A 19,559-nucleotide genomic window follows, 5' to 3' on the forward strand; every position below is an offset into this window, starting at 1 on the left:
GGAGAGGATGTGGAGCAAAGGGAACACTCCTCCACTGTTGGTGGGAATGTGAACTTGTACAACCACTGTGGAAATCAGTATGGTGGTTTCTCAGAAAATTAGGAATCGAACTACCTCAAGACCCAGCCATCCCACTCTTGGGCATATACCCAAGGAATGCTGATTCATACCATAAAGATACATGCTCAGCTATGTTCATAGCAGCACTATTTGTAATAGCCAGAACCTGGAAACAACCTAGATGCTCGTCAACAGAAGAATGGATGAAAAAAATGTGGTACATATACACAATGGAGTACTACTCAGCAGAGAAAAACAATGAAAGCATGAAATTTGCAGGCAAATGGATGGAACTAGAAAAAAATCATCCTGAGTGAGGTAACCCAAGCCCAGAAAGACAGTCATGGTATGTACTCACTCATAAGTGGATTCTAGAGATAAAATAAAGAACAAACAGACCACAACCAATAGAACCATGGAGACTATATATATAGCATGGAGGTCCCTAGGACGACTGTGGCTTATAATAAATTTCGGTTTTACTCAATTATTGAAAAAAAAAATAGCCAAATGAATGGAAACACATGAACTATGAACCAAAGGCTGAGGGGCCCCCAGCTGCATCAGGACCTCTGAATAGGTGTGACAGTTGATTGGCTTGATCAGTTTGGGAGGCAACTAGGCAGTGGGACCAAATCCTGTGCTTATTGCATGAATTGGCTGTTTGAAACCTGGAGCTTATGCAGGGACGCTTGGCTCAGTCTGGGAGGAAGGGACTGGACCTGCCTAGACTGAGTCTACCAGGTTGATTGCAGTCCTCAGGGGAGGATTTGCCCTGGAGGAGGCAGGAATGGGGGGTGGGCTGGGAGTAAGGGGAGAGCGTGGGAGGGGGGAGAATAGGGGAACCTGTGGCTGATACGTAGAACTGAATGGTATTGTAAAATAAAATAAATAAAATTAAAAAAAAAAAACAAAAACAAGTTAATAAGTTTCCAGTCATCATTTCTCTGCAACCCAAACAGGAACCTTGCAAGTTAATGAGAGACCAAATCAGGAAAAAGAGACCTTGCAGGTTAAGGATTCTGGTTGCAATTGAGACGGTTAAGAATAAGTTCCTAAGCCGGGCGGTGGTGGCGCACGCCTTTAATCCCAGCACTCGGGAGGCAGAGGCAGGCGGATCTCTGTGAGTTCGAGGCCAGCCTGGGCTACCAAGTGAGTTCCAGGAAAAGGCGCAAAGCTACACAGAGAAACCCTGTCTCGAAAAACCAAAAAAAAAAAAAAAAAAAAAAAAGAATAAGTTCCTAGCCGGGCGGTGGTGGCGCACGCCTTTAATCCCAGCACTCGGGAGACAGAGCCAGGCGGATCTTTGTGAGTTCGAGGCCAGCCTGGGCTACCAAGTGAGTTCCAGGAAAAGGCGCAAAGCTACACAGAGAAACCCTGTCTCGAAAAACCAAAAAAAAAAAAAAAAAAAAAAGAATAAGTTCCTAGCCGGGCGGTGGTGGCGCACGCCTTTAATCCCAGCACTCGGGAGACAGAGCCAGGCAGATCTTTGTGAGTTCGAGGCCAGCCTGGGCTACCAAGTGAGTTCCAGGAAAGGCGCAAAGCTACACAGAGAAACCCTGTCTCGAAAAACCAAAAAAAAAAAAAAAAAAAAAAAGAATAAGTTCCTGTTTATCCCGTGTTAAGTCCTTGCAAGTTAAGGTCTCTATCTGTAATTAAGAATCCTGTGTCTTAGCTCTGATGTAAACTGCTTGCGACCCCACTCACATGATGTACATCCTTACCCTTCCTCCCCTTTCATTGTGTCTTTCTAACAATGTGTGACAGCCCACTCTCTCGCCCCTGGGAACACCTTATCTCTCCTCTAAAGGGGACTGCAAGAGGCCAGCAGGGGTTGTTCTCTCAAATCCTGATTTAGGGTGAGACAGCCAGCTGGTCAGTCCTGGGTGCACCCCCAAACACAGTTTGCTTTCATTTTACAATAATGCATTTGGTCTTTTCTCCTCCTTATTCTCAGGTTTAACTTTTTTTTTTTTTCAAATACTTTGTTGTCACAGATGATCTTTCAGGACATAAATATTGAGCCTGGCTCAGAACCACTCCCGATTCTGTTTCCATGGGACATGACATTAACTTTCTTTCCCTGGTTCCTGCAGAGGAAGCAGGCTTTACTGTGCCACTACATTTTCCTGCATTTGTTACCATTCTCAATCAACCAGGCTAAAATCCAAGAGTCAAAAGAAAACACAGAAAATTTACTTCCTTGGATCCTAAGCACACAGCTTGCCCTCTGATTTCTAGAGTCATTTTGTTTGCTGTATGTGGAATGCCACAGGTCCTTACCTGCGCATCCCAGGGCAGAAATGGAAAACAACAACAACAACAAAAATCTGACCCATCTTCCAAAATTGTGGCTCACTTTAGAAGAATCTCTTTTCACAGTTTTACTATTAGGTCCTTTAAAGGCTACTGCTATTTCTGTATTCAGATAAATTAGTCTGCTGTACGTTTTTCTTCTTTCATTGTTACCTTCTTGGAAATTGTTTTTAGGGAAAAGCTGAGAATTAAGCACAGCATACTCTACATGCTAAGCAAGTGCTCTACCACTGAGACACTCTTGCAGCCCTGAAATCTCATCAGAAAAGGCACTTGCAGGCCTTGTTATGTTACCCACATATCCTACTCTTCCCACCCTCTCGTGTGCACACACGCATGCACACATACATGCATACACAAACTTACAGGAATGCAATATAATTTTTTAAAAAATAGAAATAATGATTGGATAATAAAATTATAAAAGAATTTTGTGCCTTTATTTTGTTTATTTAAAATAATTAGAAAGCCAGTATAGCTGTAATCCCAGAACTTTCGAGGCTCAGGAACAACATTTTAGAGTTTGGGGTTAGTCTACGTTACATAGCAATATCCTGCCCAAAATCATGTATTAAATAATACTGATCCAGTTGCTAAATAAGAAGTACTTTAGTTAAGGTAGTATCTTACATAACAAGTTCTTAGGATCTAAGTCATGAAAATTCAAGAATTTGAGATTTAAATATATATGTGTGTATATATTTACATATAAATGTATAATATGAATATATATATATGTGGTTACTATGCACAACCAAAGTTTCTAATATTGACTATTAAATACATTGTATGTGTTTTTTTTGCAGCCACCACCTCAAAGTGTAGTAAGCACACACAGGAATTTGAGTTATGAACTAGTCATCAATCATTGTCAATGAAAAATAGAAAAAACATATGTAGGGCAGATATTAAATTGTATAACTATTAGATCACTAACAAAAGATTAATGGGAGATATTGATTAGAAAATAATGAGGAAAATGGTGCTTTAAAGCAGAGCTGACTCTAGAATTTCAGATGCAAAAGGTTAGGTGTACCACATCTGGGGTTGATGCGGAACTGGATTGCTCACCATGGACAGACACTAAGAAGTTAGGTAGCAAACCAAAAGAACACCATGAGTCAGTTGATTTAATGAGACTTTCCTGACAATGAAATAGGAAAAAAAAAAGGGGGGGGAGGGGGCAGGGATTCTGGAACGATTTGTATCTTAATGAATAAAAGTATAGTACCCAGCGCCACATTTGAAATTCAACCAGTGAAGTAGAGTACCCCCTGTGTTTTCTTCTGGTGCTGGAATGGTAATGCCAATGGAGGAGAGTACAAGTAGTTACTGCTACCTTAAGTGGTTAAAACAAACAAACAGTCTGGAAAATTGTTGTTATGTGGATGGAAAGGAGATTCAAACCAAAAGTAAGGCTGAGGATGGGAAGACTCTGAGCTCTGTTTATTTTTCAAACACTGACATTTCTGTGGGGTCAGGAGAGATTCTGGGTCATGTGAACCATCACTTCAGCCAGGGGCTGTAAGTGCAGAAACACGCAGTTGTCCATCCCCATAGGCTTCCTTGATCTTCTCATAAGCTTAATGTCTGGAAGGAAACCCACAAATACAAGGACCCCACATCTAAATAACTGGGAAATTTTCAACTTTAATCACTGTGAAGATGATCAGGTTTAATTAAATTTCTGAATACTCTTTATTAATGGATTCTTCTCCACTCCTTCACCATTACCAAAAAAGGCAGCATCTGCCCATTGTGGGGAATGATTCAGTCAATAAGCAGGTACTCAAATTGCTAATTACATTTCCTTTTGTCTTTCCCCTTTTTTATTTGGACATTTTTATTCATATAGAAATTTAAAATTAATTCATTCTCTCATAATTATGAACATGTTAACACATGGGTAGACAATTGTGTATTATGAAGCATTATATAAGTATCTTAAAGAAAAACTCAGAATAGGTTAATGTACTAAGGGTAATTTATAAAGCTTCAAATCTCCTAGGGAGTGGAGGAAAACCTTTGTGAGGGAAGTCCTGAGAGAATACGTATTGCTGACACAGGTACAGCCATGTTGAGGACTCCAAGGCCTCTGACCCATGGGAAACTGGCAAAGCTGTTATCATATGGGTGGCAAGACTTCCTTTAGGGGTCCCAGTGTGGGTGTTAGATACAAGTGACCAGCCTGTGAAGAGAGTGGCAGCTGCAGCTTTCTCTTCCTGGGTGTTTACACTTGACTGGGCTGCCCTGCAGAGAGACTTCCTACCAAGAATAGCTAACCCCCCCCCCCCCCGTGGTGTCCTGATAAACACACTGAGGTTCCTGGTTGTGGAGAGAGCAGAACCACACCAGGCATGTCTGTGTGTATCTGTTTTCATTTCCTCACTACCAAAAGTAGGGTTCAGCACTCAAGCTGAGCCGGTTGACGGTTGACGTAAGATCCTAGAAGCAACGTAACTCAGTATTCAGGCAACGTTTTGCTTGTCTATGTCTAGCTGATAAATATTGTCTCTGATAAGAAAAATGTTAGGTATGAAAAGGTGATGTCACCTTTATTATGGTAAAGTGACACCAGGATTTTGACAACAGGTTACCTGGATTCTCCTCTAGGCTCTTCTGCTGAAAACTAGGCTGTTTCCAAAATGACGCATTTCAGTTTCATCATTGATAAAATATAGACTACATAATAAAGATTCTGTGGAGTATAAATGAGTCTTGTGTAAGCAACTAAGCATCAATCAGAGGAGAATGGATCTACGATTGGAAGAAGCTCCCAGTAACCTGGTGAACACAGCAACAACAAGCAATGAATGACTGAGGAAGATGTAGACAGTGCCCTAGATGCCAAAGAGAACTCTTATCTGTTTGGTTTATTGGTCCCATCTCAAAAGATAATGGCTAGACAGGTGACATTTCTCATTTCCCTGAGAGACAGACACTCTTAAAACTGTATTGGGGCATGTATTGAAATTCATTCCAAACCACTCCTCTCCTCATTTGGTATGTATTTTGGGGGCATGTACAAAACCCACTGAGAAAGCCTATTTTAAATATTATCTATTGTACAATCAAGAGCAAATTATATACACATATATATTCATTCAAACCATTCATTCATGTGTGTGTATGTGTGTGTGTGTGTGTGTGTGTGTGTGTGTGTGTGTGTGTGAATATATATATGTGTGTGTGCACACATACACATTTTCATTCCAGGTACCACACATATACGAGTGTGTCACTGGGGGTGGGCTTTGAGGTTTCAGAAGCTCAAGCCAAGCCTAATGGCTCACTCTCTCTTTCTGTCACCTGTGGTGTGGATCCAGATAGAGAACTTTCAGTTCCTTCTCCGGACCCATGTCTGCCTGTAAGCCACCATACTTCTCGCCATTTTGACAATGAACTAAACCTCTGAACCTGTAAGCAAGCCACAATTAAATGCTTGCTTTTATAAGAGTAGCCATGGTCATGGTATCTCTTCACAGTAAAAGAAACCCTAAGACTATATGTATGTGTGTGTGTGTATATATATATATATATATATATATATAGAGAGAGAGAGAGAGAGAGAGAGAGATAGACAGAGATATTTTATAAATACATATATCTCAATAGATACTTGATTTTTTTTTTTTTGAGACAGGATTCCTCTGTGTAATCCTGGCTGTCCTGGAATTTGATCTGTAGACCAAGGTGGCCTTGAACTCACTGAGATCCACCTGCCTCTGCCTCTTGAATGCTGGAATTAATGGTATGTACCACCACTGACCAGTGATACTTATATATCTTGAGACTAACCATAATTTAACCATAGTTTATACTTACACTGTGGAGAACAATTTGTGATTTTGTTGTCACACAAATATTTTATTATTCTCTAAAAATACCATTTCCTAGCAAAGTGTAAATTTAATTTTTAAATTCCTGATTTTAATTTTATAACAAATATGAAAACTTCTAAATATGGCTGATGAAATGAAATCACTTCTTTTTTTTATGAAATCACTTCTAAATGAAAACTTTTAGGAAATTTAGCTTATAACATCATCAGATCAAAGTTATTGTTTCAGGAAACAAAAGCACATGCAATTAATTTATGTTAAACTTGCTTGGTCAGTTTATACTGGAGATGCTCCCTTAAGACAAAGCTTCCTTAGGAATCATTCAATTGGTTTGGTGGATACCTGGTGATGATTCAAGATATTTATGTCACTTGTAAACTGGTAAGACTTCTACAAAGACACAGCAACATAGTATATGAAAGTGGAGACCATTGAAGCCAGGTAAACTGTAACCCCAGGAAAGGCAGGGGAACCTCAGAGCTGCTTGCCACATGTACAGACACTCCAGTCCGTAAAAAGGCTTCAGAGTTCTTTGGCCTTTGGTTCTCTCAGAATTACAAGCCCTTTGGGGGTGGGGTGGGCAGTGTACTTTTCCAATTAGCATCGTGTTACCTACACGCACAGATAGTAATCTTCAGAAGTCACAGCTTCTGTTAGAATAATTTAATGCAGGAATATCCCAGTAGAAAACATCACACTCACCACCTCCACTGACTGCATCAGGCTTGGACTTCATTGTTTTACAAAACTGTCTTCGGCAGTTTTCTATCCACTCTGTTTGTTTATCAGACATTTTGAAGCATGATAACAGCTTTCCGATATCACTGTCTAGTAAGAAAAATAACATGGTAGAACATTACAAGCTAGACAGAGTTAAACGTCTGTGCTGAAGCTAACGGCGTTAACAATAACACTAATAACAAAATATACCATGGATAATTTCTTATAATAAAGTGGCAGCATTCCACTCTGCATATTGGAGCCTTTAAGTAAATTAAGGGTTAATTAAACACCAGTACTAGTATGACACAATTGACAATTATCAGAATGGCCACTAACTGACTAACGAACAAGTCTCATGCACAGCACACAGTTAGACATGGGATGTTTCACACGCAGGACAGGAAAAAGTGGACTGGCAGCAGAGGACCTCATCAGACTACCTACAACAACATGTGATTTACAGATTATTATTTAGTTTTGGGATTTCCTACTTAATATTTTCAGACTTTGGTTGGTACTGGGTAACTGACTATGGAAGGTGAAGCTACAGGTTAAGGACAAGCTACTGCATTCCTGAACATGTGTACACACAGAGAGAACACAGAGAGAACAGTCTGGCTAAGGTGTAGAAGGTTCATGATCTAAATTACAGTCGCAATTAGTCTTAAAATACATATCATCCATCATCCCACAGTTATCACCGCTAGAATCCTATTTATACGCATAACTAATAATGGATAGGATATTTAAGTAACAAGGAAAGCTTTTTATGATCCCACTGTGACACAGACTTTGTGCTCAGCATGTTCCTGCCTCAGACTCCAACGTACTAGGATTATAGATATGTGCCACCATGTCTAGCTCCAAACAAAAATGATAGCCTTAGAAAATCAAGATGATACATAAGTAACTCCCTGCCAAAAAGTACCCACTATCATTTAAAAAATTAAAAACAAACCTGGAGTCATCATAACATTAAAGAACACACTATCATTTAAAAAATTAAAAACAAACCTGGAGTCATCATAACATTAAAGATGTGTTCAACATCCAAAGACTGTGAAAAAGAACACCGTGACTTGTAGACTTGTAGCTAGTAAACGAATCAATTAATGAAAAAAGATTCTCAAAAGGCTGACATAAATGTTAAACACAATTAGAGATGTAGAGACACATAAAAAGGAAATGGTTAAACCGAGTGTGGTTTATTATTAAATACTGACCTCCCACTCAGTAAAAGGAAAGCAAACAGCATTTGTATAACAGTCTTTATAAACCTTGCGTCATTATAATGAAAAAAGGAAAGCAGGCCAGAGGACCAGAGGACCAGAGGACATGCCATTCACTTTTCTATTTCTAGCACTGGAGGGGTAATCTTACAGTAAGCAGTGGTTCTCGGGTGGATGCAGTTTTGCTCCCAAGGGGGCATTCTGGCAATAGACATTTCAGTTGTCACAACTGAGGAGTGAAAGGAGAGGTCCACTGGCATCTGATGGGCAGAGGCCCAGACATGCTGCTAAAATCCCTACATGGCAAAGGGCAACACTCTGGCTCCCCGCACAACCCAACTTTCCAAATGGTGTTACAGCTGAGCTGAGGTTGGGAAGTATCAATTCACAGTAATGAGAAAGGACCAGTGACGACCCGTGACTGAGGGAGAAGAAAAGATGACTCTGAGTAAGAGAGGCTTGTTGTGAGGTCACAAGGAAACATTATGTTTTGTTTGTTGTGGTGGTTATATGCCTGGAGACATTTGTCAAATTTCAAAGTATTTTCTTTAAAATGAGTACATTTGATCATATATAAAAACTATATATCATGTGTATGTAAATGTTTATAGATAATTGAAAGCCAATGACTAAGCAAATTAGAACGTCACTCAAACATGGGTAGCTCTAGGTCACAGTTTGGTGTAACTGGAACCGACTAATCTTTTATTAAAGAATGTGCTTATACCAAATTCTCACTTATGAGAATCCTAAGGAAGCCAAAAGTGAAAGCTCATGCCAATAATCACAGTGTTACAGGGACTGGTAGCTTAGAAGCCACCAAGGATGTGCCTTTCCCTCATGGTCAGCTTTGGAACCATCAGAAAGTTAAACATCACAGTGGCACTTTTTTTTGGTTTTTCGAGACAGGGTTTCTCTGTGTAGATTTGCGTCTTTCCTGGAACTCACTCTGTAGTCCAGGCTGGCCTCAAACTCACAGAGATCTGCCTGCCTCTGCCTCCCGGGTGCTGGGATTAAAGGCATGCACCACCAATGCCTGGCACAGCGGCACTTTCTTAAGGCAACATTAAAAACTGGAGATACATAGGCCTTATTGAAACCCATTAAGGAAAAGGTACTTCTTCCTGGTCAGAAGAATAGAATCTGAATTGTACCTGCATGGAGACATGACTTTCTAATCTGCTGCAAAAATTAGAATGCTACATAGTATTGCCACTTCCTTTGAAAAGTTAATCCATTTGGGCCTGTCAATCTGCTGATTTACCTGAAGCTGTACTAGGCATGATAGAGATTGGAGGAATAATCATCCCCTTAACGAGATAATGTTCCTTCCCAGAGGCCCCTCTCCCAAGGTGGCTGTTTTCAGAGCTTCTGTCACACAGCACTGCAGAGTCTGTCTGTTTTCCTGAGTCTTGACTGGAAAAGTGTAAGTTTTCCTTCTCATTTCTCTACCTCTTTTTTCAGATGCTGGCCAAAAGCCTCAGCATGCTTTCTTTACCACTCTGTGCTTTCTCAATCTTTCCTGAAGTCCCTACCCTTCCGCCATGCTGCTACCTACTGACCGCCATTGCTGAACATGTGGCCCTGCTTAGACCCTGACTCAAAAAGCATGACATCCTTGCTCTTTCCCAGCTCTCTTCCTGGCTGCTGCCAAGATTTACAGCTTGCCTGGCTTATAGTTTTGCTCTCAAACTTTAATTTCTTCTTGAGCTTCCTTAAGAACTGAAATTCCATAATTAACAAATAAAACTAAGAACCTGAAAGGGAACCCCAATTTCCTTGGCAACACACACACTTCTCAGGCTGGTAGGGTCAGTCCAAGTTCAAGGCTATCCTGGAATATACAGTAAGTCTCAAAAAATAAATAAATAAAATAAAAACCAGCAGTGCTACTGAATGTCATTCTGTATGCTGTGAATGTATGTTGTTCTAATTGGTTGATAAATAAAATGCTGATTGGCCAGTAGCCAGGCAGGAAGTATAGGCAGGATAAGCAGACACTTATCTGCTTATTTTTTGGGGGAGAGGAAGGCTGAGTCAAGAGTCGCCAGCCAGACACAGAGGAAGCAAGATGACAAAGCAGAAACTGAAAAAAAGGTACCAAGCCACTTGGCTAAACATAAATAAGAGTTATGGGTTAATTTAAGCGTAAGAGCTAGTCAGTAAAAGCCTGAGCTAATGGCCGAGCAGTTATAATTAATATAAGCCTCTGAATGGTTATTTTATAAGTGGACCACGGTACGGCGGGGGCTTGATGTACCCGAAAAAAACTTTCAACTACACAGCAGCAACAAGAAAACCCTTAATTATCAAACAATGGTAAATTATGTTTTTAAGAATACATTTTCTCCTCCTCTTTTTAACAAATTATTTTTTAAGGCAGTCACAGTCCTGGTCTGCTGCCTACACCTCCAAGTCCTGAGATCATAAGCCTTGGCCACTGCAGTGGTCTGAAAGACAGTGTCCCCATAGGCTCAGATGTTTGCCTACTTGGTTCTGGTTGGTGGCACTGTTTGGAAAGGCTTAGGAGGCGTGGCCTTGTTGTGGGGAGTGTGGCAGTGTGAGTGGATTTTAGGGTTTAAAAACCTCCTGCCATTCCCCATTCACTCTGCTTCCTGCTTGTAATTTGAGACATGAACACGCAGTTTACTAATTTAGCTGCCATGGCTGCCCCCTCCCTGACATGACAGACTCTTTACCTCTGGAACCATAAACCCAAATAAACCCTTCCTTCTGTAAGTTGCTTTGTCATGGTGTTTTATCACAGCAATAGAAAATCTAACCAAGACAGCCACCACACTAGCTTAAGAAATTTGATAATTATGACATTTTTATAATTCTGGCTAATTTCTTGGTGCAATACAAGGGCTTATAAGAAAATGAATCTTAAACAAACATATGTATGTGTATATGTATAATATGTATACACACACACACACACACACACACACACACACATATATATATATATATATATATATATATATATATATATATATATATATATATACACATACATACCAGGTCACTGAGTATCAGAATTCTATTACTGACTTATGACTCCTTTTTTTTTTTTTTTTTTTTTTTGGTTTTTCGAGACAGGGTTTCTCTGTGTAGCTTTGCGCCTTTCCTGGAACTCGCTCTGTAGCCCAGGCTGGCCTTGAACTCACAGAGATCCGCCTGGCTCTGCCTCCCAAGTACTGGGATTAAAGGCGTGCGCCACCACCGCCCGGCATGACTCCATTTTAATAGCAGGAAATTCTATGTAATTCTAATAGTATTATATTTCTAGAAGCTGAATATCATAAATTATCACTCAGTTATTATAATTCATCTCTGATAAAGTCACCACAAAAATCTACCATTTTTTTTAATCCAAAAATTAGTTTGGTGTATCTTACAAGATAGAGAAGGGCATGTCCCTCCTCTCTATGTTCCTTAGACCAATAGACAAGGGCATGTCCCTCCTCTCTATGTTTCTTTAGACCAATAGACAAGGGCATGACCCTCCTCTCTATACTCCTTAGACCAATAGAGAAGGGCATGTCCCTCCTCTCTATACTCCTTAGACCAATAGACAAGGGCATGTCCCTCCTTTCTATGCTTCTTTTTTTTTTTTTTTTTTTTTTTTTTTTTTTTTTTTTTTTTTTTTTTTTTTTTTTTTTTTTAAAAGATTTATTTATTTATTATGTATACAGTGTTCTGCCTACATGCATGCTTGCAGGCCAGAAGAGGGCACCAGATCTCATTACAGATGGTTGTGAGCCACCATGTGGTTGCTGGGAATTGAACTCAGGACCTCTGGAAGAACAGCCAGTGCTCTTAACCGCTGAGCCATCTCTCCAGCCCCTTTTTTTTTTTTTTTTTTTTTTTTTTTTTTTTTTTTTTTTTTTTTTTTTTTTTTTTTTTTTTTTTTTTTTTGGTTTTTCGAGACAGGGTTTCTCTGTGTAGCTTTGCGCCTTTCCTGGAGCTCGCTCACTTGGTAGCCCAGGCTGGCCTCGAACTCACAGAGATCCACCTGGCTCTGCCTTCCGAGTGCTGGGATTAAAGGCGTGCGCCACCACGCTGGGCTCTCTATGCTTCTTTAGACCAATAGAGAAGGGCATGTCCCTCCTCTCTATACTCCTTAGACCAATATAGAAGGGCATATCCCTCCTCTCTATACTCCTTAGACCAATAGAGAAGGGCATACCCCTCCTCTCTATGATTCTTTAGACCAATATAATTCACAGGTACCCATGAAAAACTAGAAGAGAATAAAAATATTTAATTTAAACTCACTCAACTCTCATTGAGGAAAATGCAAAAACAAAGAAAGAAAAGAAATACCTTTCTGGTATTCACCACTGACAACTGACACTGTTTCCTCTCGGAACTCCAGAGTTAGAGTGGAGTAGAAATTTTCAATCCATTTTTAATAATTGGGGATATTATATAATTTACCAAAAATAAATAATTAAAAGATTATATTTATCATATAAGATTATAGACAATGGAGAAAAAATATATAATACAAAAAAACTTCAATTTTAAAAAAAGAAAAATCATAAGCTTAATATAAATACAGAGAAACCCTACTACCCACTCAGGAAACAAGCATTATTTTAATTTCAGTATGCAATCATGAACCTCTATATACAAAAATATAAGATGCTATGGAAGGAACAGAAATATCATGGTCACTACCAAGAGATTCCCAGTCTATATTGTACAACCAGAATTGAATCATAAAGCTTTTTTGTAGAATTATTGATTTCCATTTTTATTTCTAGTCCTTTCCTTCCAGTCATATTAATATTGTCATCCTTTCACATTACCCTTATTATAATAAGAGAAAGCATTAGAATAGTCTCCAAGAACCACAGGGGATACAGACAGAAATTTACCCAACTCTAAGTTTGAAAGTTATATGAAACGTTTCCTCTTTCAACATAGTATAATTATTCCAAATGGTTTCATCACAACATTTTCATATAAGTATATGACATACTGTGGTGGCTTGAAGTAAGAATGCCCTTTATAGGCTCATGGATTTGAATGGTCACCAAGGAGTGGCACTATTAGGAGGTGTGACCTTGCTGGAGGAAGTGTGTCACTGGGGGTGGGCTTTGATGTCTCAGAAGCTCAAGCCAGGCCCAGTCTCTCTTTCTTCCTGTTGCCTGCCAATGTAGCTGTAGAAATCTCAGCTACCTCTGCAGCACCACGTCTACTTGCATGCCACCATGCTTCTTGCCATGATGATAATAGACTAAACCTCTGAAACTGTAAACCAGCCTCAAATACTATTTTCTTTTATAAGAGTTGCCATGGTCATGATGTCTATGGACAGCAAAAATAAAAATAAAAAAAAATAAAAAAACCAGTAACTAAAACATAAGTTGGTACAAAGGACTGGGGTATTGCTGTGATAGGCCTGACCATGTTTCTTGATGGAATGTGAACTTTGGGACTTTGGATTAGGAAAGCAGTTGAACACTTGAAGTGGGGTTTAATGGGCCATCCTAGTAGGAGCATGGAAGACAGTGGTGCTGAGGGCAATGTAGAATATGATTGCTGCTGGCTCAAGAGGTTTCAGAGATGAACACTAATAAGTGGCCTAGAGATTATTCTTGTGGTATTTTTTTAAGTGGATACTTTTGGCCCTTGACCAAAAAAATATGCCTGAGTCTAAATTGAAGTGTTTTGGATTAACGACATTGACCAAGATTTCAAAACAGCCTAGTATTGACTATGTTGCTTGGTTTTTCGTGGCCAAACTTATACAGCTCTATCTATATTGACAAGGAGCAAGCTGAGCAAGTAAAAATACAAAACGTATAGTTTGAGGAGAAAAGGAACACTAGGAAGTGTAATGGAGCTAAGTTCAGTGTTCAAGGGGATAACAAGTTTAAAGAAAAGCCTGATCCTAAATGGAATAAAGGAAGTGGTAAACTCAGACAAGACTCCACCCAGGTAAACTTTCAACACCTGAAAAGGAATTAAAAGCTTAGGACATGGCATGGTGGCACACCACTTTGATCCCTCAAGATTAAGGCAGTTGGGAGGCAAAGGCAGATGGGTCTCTGAGTTTGAGGGCAGCTCTGTCCTACAGAGTGAGATCCAGGACAGCCAGGCTTAGGCAGTGAAGGGAACAATCAAAAACAGAAAGCTGATGAAGATGTAAACAAACAGTAAGCAACAGAACTTGGTAGCTTCAACGACATGGTTCTGGCTTTAGTGTCAAGGATACATGAAAAGGGTTATGGAATCTCCCCTCCATGGATAAGGAAAGCTGCTGAGGCCAGGCATGTGTCAGGGATGTCCCTGCCTGGAGGCCCAGAGAAGACTTTGCATGAAGCTGTGAAGGTGAAGCCTGGATTGCCTTGGAAGCCCAAGGATATTGTAGATTCCAGAGTTGTGGGATACCTGGCTAGCAGAGCTGCTAACAGGGAACGGCAGTAGCAACCCTCCCCCCAAAAAAAGAGAAGTGTGTTGCAAACACTAAAACTGAAAGGAGTTGGACATCTTAAGAGTGTTTTGACATCAGACATGGAGATGTAGAATATGAAGTTTGCCCAGATGGTTTTCAGTCTCCATTTGATCTAGTATTTCCTCATTATGCTCCTTTTCCTCCTTTTGCAATTCTGTGCCATTGTGTATTCTGTGTCATTCATTGTATCTTGGAAGTATGTGATCTGCTTGTCAATTTTGATATTACAGGGGGTGGCAGTTAAGACATTGCCATGAGTCTCAGAAGAGGATTTGGATTTTTAAACCATGATGAAACTGTTATAGACTATGGTGACTTCTGACGTTGGACCGAATGCATTTCTTCATTATGATACGGCTACAAGTCTATGGGGGCCAGGGAGTGGAATATGGTTGTTGGAATAAAAATGACCCCATAAGCTTATAGATTTGAATGTTTGGTCACCAGGGAGTGATACTATTAGGAAGTGTGGCCTTGTTGGAGTAAGTATGGCCTTGTTGGAGGAAAAGTCACTGGGGGGTGGGCTTTGGGGTTTCAAATGTTTAAGCTAAGCTCATTCTCTTCCTGTTTCCACCTGATCTGGATGTAGAACTCTCAGCTACCACTCCAGCACCATGTCTGCCTGTGTGCTGCCATGCTTCCTGCCATGATGATAATGGACTAAACCTCTGAACCGCAAGCCAGCCCCAATTAAATGTTTTCTTTTATGAGTTGCCATGGTCACAGTGTCACTTCATATGACATTTGTCACAGTGTGTCAAATACATGACATGTGTCATTTTTTCTTTTTTCTTTTTTGGTTTTTCGAGACAGGGTTTCTCTGTGTAGCTTAGCGCCTTTTTCCTGGAACTCACTTGGTAGCCCAGGCTGGCCTCAAACTCACAGAGATCCGCCTGCCTCTGCCTCCCGAGTGCTGGGATTAAAGGCGTGCACCACCACCGCCCGGCTGACATGTGTCATTTTTAAGCGCGCTTACTTCACTTAACACAAGGATCTCCAGCTCCGTCTGTCTCACTGTGAACAACCTAGCATCTGAAGTCTTCCTAGTCTTTGTTAAAGCAACTGCGTTTCCTAAAGATAGAACAGTTTCAAACACAGTATTCCTCTCCTTCATTTTGTCACTTCATTTTTCTATACTTGTTGGCTAAGGATTTGCCGTAGGAGATATTAACAAAGTTTTAAAAAATGAGGAATCTACTTTTGTCATTTTACTCAACAAAAGTAGCATATTATCTGTTTTTTAATTGACACATATATACTTATTTTCAATTTTAAAGGGGTAAACACATGGAAATAAAGCCTTATTCTTCAAAAGAAAATGAGTATTTTCGAGTTTAAGGTAGCTATTTTAAGAACTGTAGCCCAGGAGAGAAACCATCATCTTACCAGTCTTTTCACTTAATGAGTTGAAGTCAACTAAGAGTCAGCTACTTTTATCTGTAAATAACAAATCTGAATTCCAAGAATAAAAGTAATAAAGAAATTAAAAAAAAGAATGAGAACATGTCTTATTTAACAAAAAGGACTAGATAAGTATTTGAGAAAGGGAGAATTTATTGTTAACTATATTTATATACTTATATGTGTAAGATAGACTTCAAAGACTTTTCTAACAAGAATAACTAATTTCCACCATCATGTTGCATGATATTATATTTATACCATAATGTTCCTGAGCACTCATGTTTATTGCCCATAGGATTACCAATTTTTTGTTGTTGCTGTTGCTCTTAGGGTTGGTAACCCCAAATTTTGTATAAGTCATTAGACTGACCATAATGGCAAGACAATCTAGTCATTTGTTATTTAAACACTTTCCATTACTCTAATAAAATATTACTGCAATTGGCCATGCTAATATGAACTTGTATTTCCAGCAGTGGGGAAAATGAGACAAGACCTTGAATTCAAGGTCAGCCTGGGATGCACAATAGGACACTGAAACTATGAAAGAAACAAGCAAGAAGTGTAAGACCAATTGCTAAGTGGTCTTATTAATAAAAAAAAAAAAAAAACAGGGTTGGGGATTTAGCTCAGTGGTGGAGCCCTGGGTTCAGTCCTTCTAGCGGACTGGGTTCCATTCTCTGCAACCATATGGCAGCTCACAACTATCTATAATTCCAGTTTCAGGGGATCTGACACCCTCTTCTGACCTCCACAGATACCAGGCATGCACATGGTGTACATACATGCATGCATTCAAGATATTTATATACCTAAAATAAAAATAAATCTTTAAAAAAAAACCCAGAGCCAGATATTGGAGTGAAAGCTGGGAGATCAGAGAAGCAGAAAGACGCCAGCGACGTTCTTACTAGGAAATCCTCAGGCCAAGAGAGAGCTACTTCCTGTATACTCATGCCTATATACCTTTCTGTGCCCTGCCATCTTACTTCCTCTCTCTGCCCAGCTTCATCACTTCCTCTTCCCACCCAGCTCTATTACTTCCTGTCTGTCTTTCCAGACCTCCAGACCTCTATGGTTAACTGGCACTGGGTTTGAAGGTGTGTGCCACCACTGCCTGACATCTATGTTTAATACAGTGGATGGCTCTGTCCTCTAATCCCCAGAAAAGCTTTACTGGGGTGCACAAATAAAATATCACCACAAAGAAGGGAATAAAAGCAAAACACAACAAGAGCTGCAGCTACAGTGCAGCTCTTTCTCCCTCCCTCAAGAAAGCTTATTTCTAGTCATTCTATGGTGATAGTCAATACTGGACCTATACTGTTAGGATTGTTCAGTGCGCTGTAATCCATCTGTACATAAAAAATAAGTGAAGGTAATTCATAGGTGACATGGACATGGACTTAGCTTCTGAAAAGACAAAATACAACCCTATGGGAAAGGGAGTTAAATGTAATAAGACATGACAGTTGGTTAGACAAAGTCAGTAGAAATGAATGAAAACTGCCTTGTTAAATTAGTATCGAATTCTAGTGGGGAAAAGGCAGGTATCTCCGATTCCACAGACTGAATTTCAACATTTTTTTTTCATGCAAATAAGTTAATAGCAAATTTTCAGATATGAGATATGGAGTTGTCCAGGGGCAGGAGAAAATGCTGTCATGTGGTGGTATTGTGTTCCCCAAAATATTGTGCACTCTAATAAACTTATCTGGGGTCAGAGAACAGGACAGCCACTAGATACAGAGGCTAGAAAATGGTGTCACTCACGCCTTTAATCCTAGCATTCCAGAGGCAGAAATCACTCTGGATCTCTGTGAGTTCAAGGCCACATTGGAAACAGCCAAGCATGGAGACTCATGCCTTTAATCCCAAGAAGTGAACCTTTAATCCCAGGGGGTGATGGAAAAAACAGAAAGATATATAAGGCGTGAAGACCAGAAACTAGAAGCATTTGGCTGGTTAAGCTTTTAGGCTTTTGAGCAGCACAGTTTAGCTGAGAGGTATCCAGTCTGAGGAAACAGGAACAGCTGAGGAACTGGTGAGGTGAGGAAGCTGTGGCTTGTTCTGCTTCTCTGATCTTCCAGCATTCACCCCAATACCTGGCTCCGGGTTTGATTTTATTAATAAGAACTTTTAAGATTCCTGTGCTGTGGATATCATTCTATATAAATAAAACATTGATGGCCAGTGACCAGACAGGAAGTATAGGCGGGACAAGGAGAGAGAAGAATTGGGGAAACAGAAAGAAGGGGGAGAGACACTGCAGCCACCGGCAGGACAAGCAGCATGTAAAGACGCCAGTAAGCCACCAGCCATGTGGCAAGGTATAGATTTATAAAAATGGGTTAATTTAAGATATAAGAACAGTTAGCAAGAAGCCTGCCACGGCCATACAGTTTAGCAGTAATATAAGTGTCTGAGTGATTATTTTATACGTGGATTGTGGGACTGCGGGGCTTGGTGGAGCCTGGAGAGAAGCCCTCCAGCAACATTCCTGCTACACTGTCATCATATAATAGCCTTAAAACCTAGAAATTCCATGACTGTAACATTAAGAAATGTTACTGAATGACGCAGACTATCATGCTCTTATTTTAGCTCTATCTCTTCTTTGGAAAGGTTACTTATTTTTGGTATTTGTTTCCATTGTGACCCAATAGAAGGCAGTAGTGCCTAATTATTCCTTCAGTAGTACTCTTATTCCAAAACACTCAAAATACACAACACAAATCAAGACATTTTCCCTCTATTAACAATGAAAGTCACAATGAAACTTGTTACTTTATAGAATTAATATATTTTCATTGTAGCTGAAGTTTTCCTGGTCCTGTCCAGCTCTCGCAGCCCTGCATCCACTTGGACCCAAGTAAACACACAGAGGCTTATATTAATTAAAACTGCTCAGCCATTAGCTCAGGATAACTATTGACTAGCTCTTACACTTAAATTAACCCATAATTCTTATTTATGTTTAGCCACGTGGCTTGCTACCTTTTCTCAGTTGTCTTGTCATCTTGCTTCCTCTGTGTCTGGCTGGTGACCCCTGACTTGGCTTTCCTGTTCCCAGAATTCTCTTCTCTGCTTATCCCGCCTATACTTCCTGCCTGGCTACTGGCCAATCAGTGTTTTATTTATTAACCAATAAGAGCAACACATTCACAGCATACACAGCGATATCCACAGCAGTTAATAGTGGCAGGGAGCCAAAGTCCCAGCACTTCAGAGGCAGAAGCAGAAGAATCAGGAGTTCAAGGTCATCCTCAGCCACATAATGAGTTTCAGGCCAGTGAGAGCTACATGCAATCCTATCTTAAAAGAATAATTTTTTTCAGAAAAATAAATCCTATTCTATTCCATAACATATAATTCACAGTGTTTAAAGACTTATACTTTTCCTAATACTCTTGCCATAATGTGTCAAAACAATTTAGATAACATACATGTAGCATGGCAGAAAACTCATGTACTCACCTAAGACATGATATGTTCCTGCAGACAGTAACATATAGA

At 39.8% G+C, this 19,559-nt stretch overlaps 1 protein-coding gene across 1 annotated transcript in view; it reads right to left on the minus strand.

Annotated features, from left to right (window-relative positions):
* The window catches only part of Tbc1d32 (TBC1 domain family member 32), a 211,962-nt gene that overhangs the window by 49,664 nt on the left and 142,739 nt on the right, over window positions 1-19,559 (minus strand). The window contains exon 26 of the mRNA XM_028868362.2: window positions 6,921-7,046. Coding sequence (XP_028724195.1) covers window positions 6,921-7,046 — 126 coding nt within the window. The remainder of the gene's footprint in view (window positions 1-6,920; window positions 7,047-19,559) is intronic.

The sequence above is a fragment of the Peromyscus leucopus genome, chromosome 8a (genome assembly GCF_004664715.2).
Source record: "Peromyscus leucopus breed LL Stock chromosome 8a, UCI_PerLeu_2.1, whole genome shotgun sequence".
In the NCBI taxonomy this organism is placed as follows: Eukaryota; Metazoa; Chordata; class Mammalia; order Rodentia; family Cricetidae; genus Peromyscus; species Peromyscus leucopus.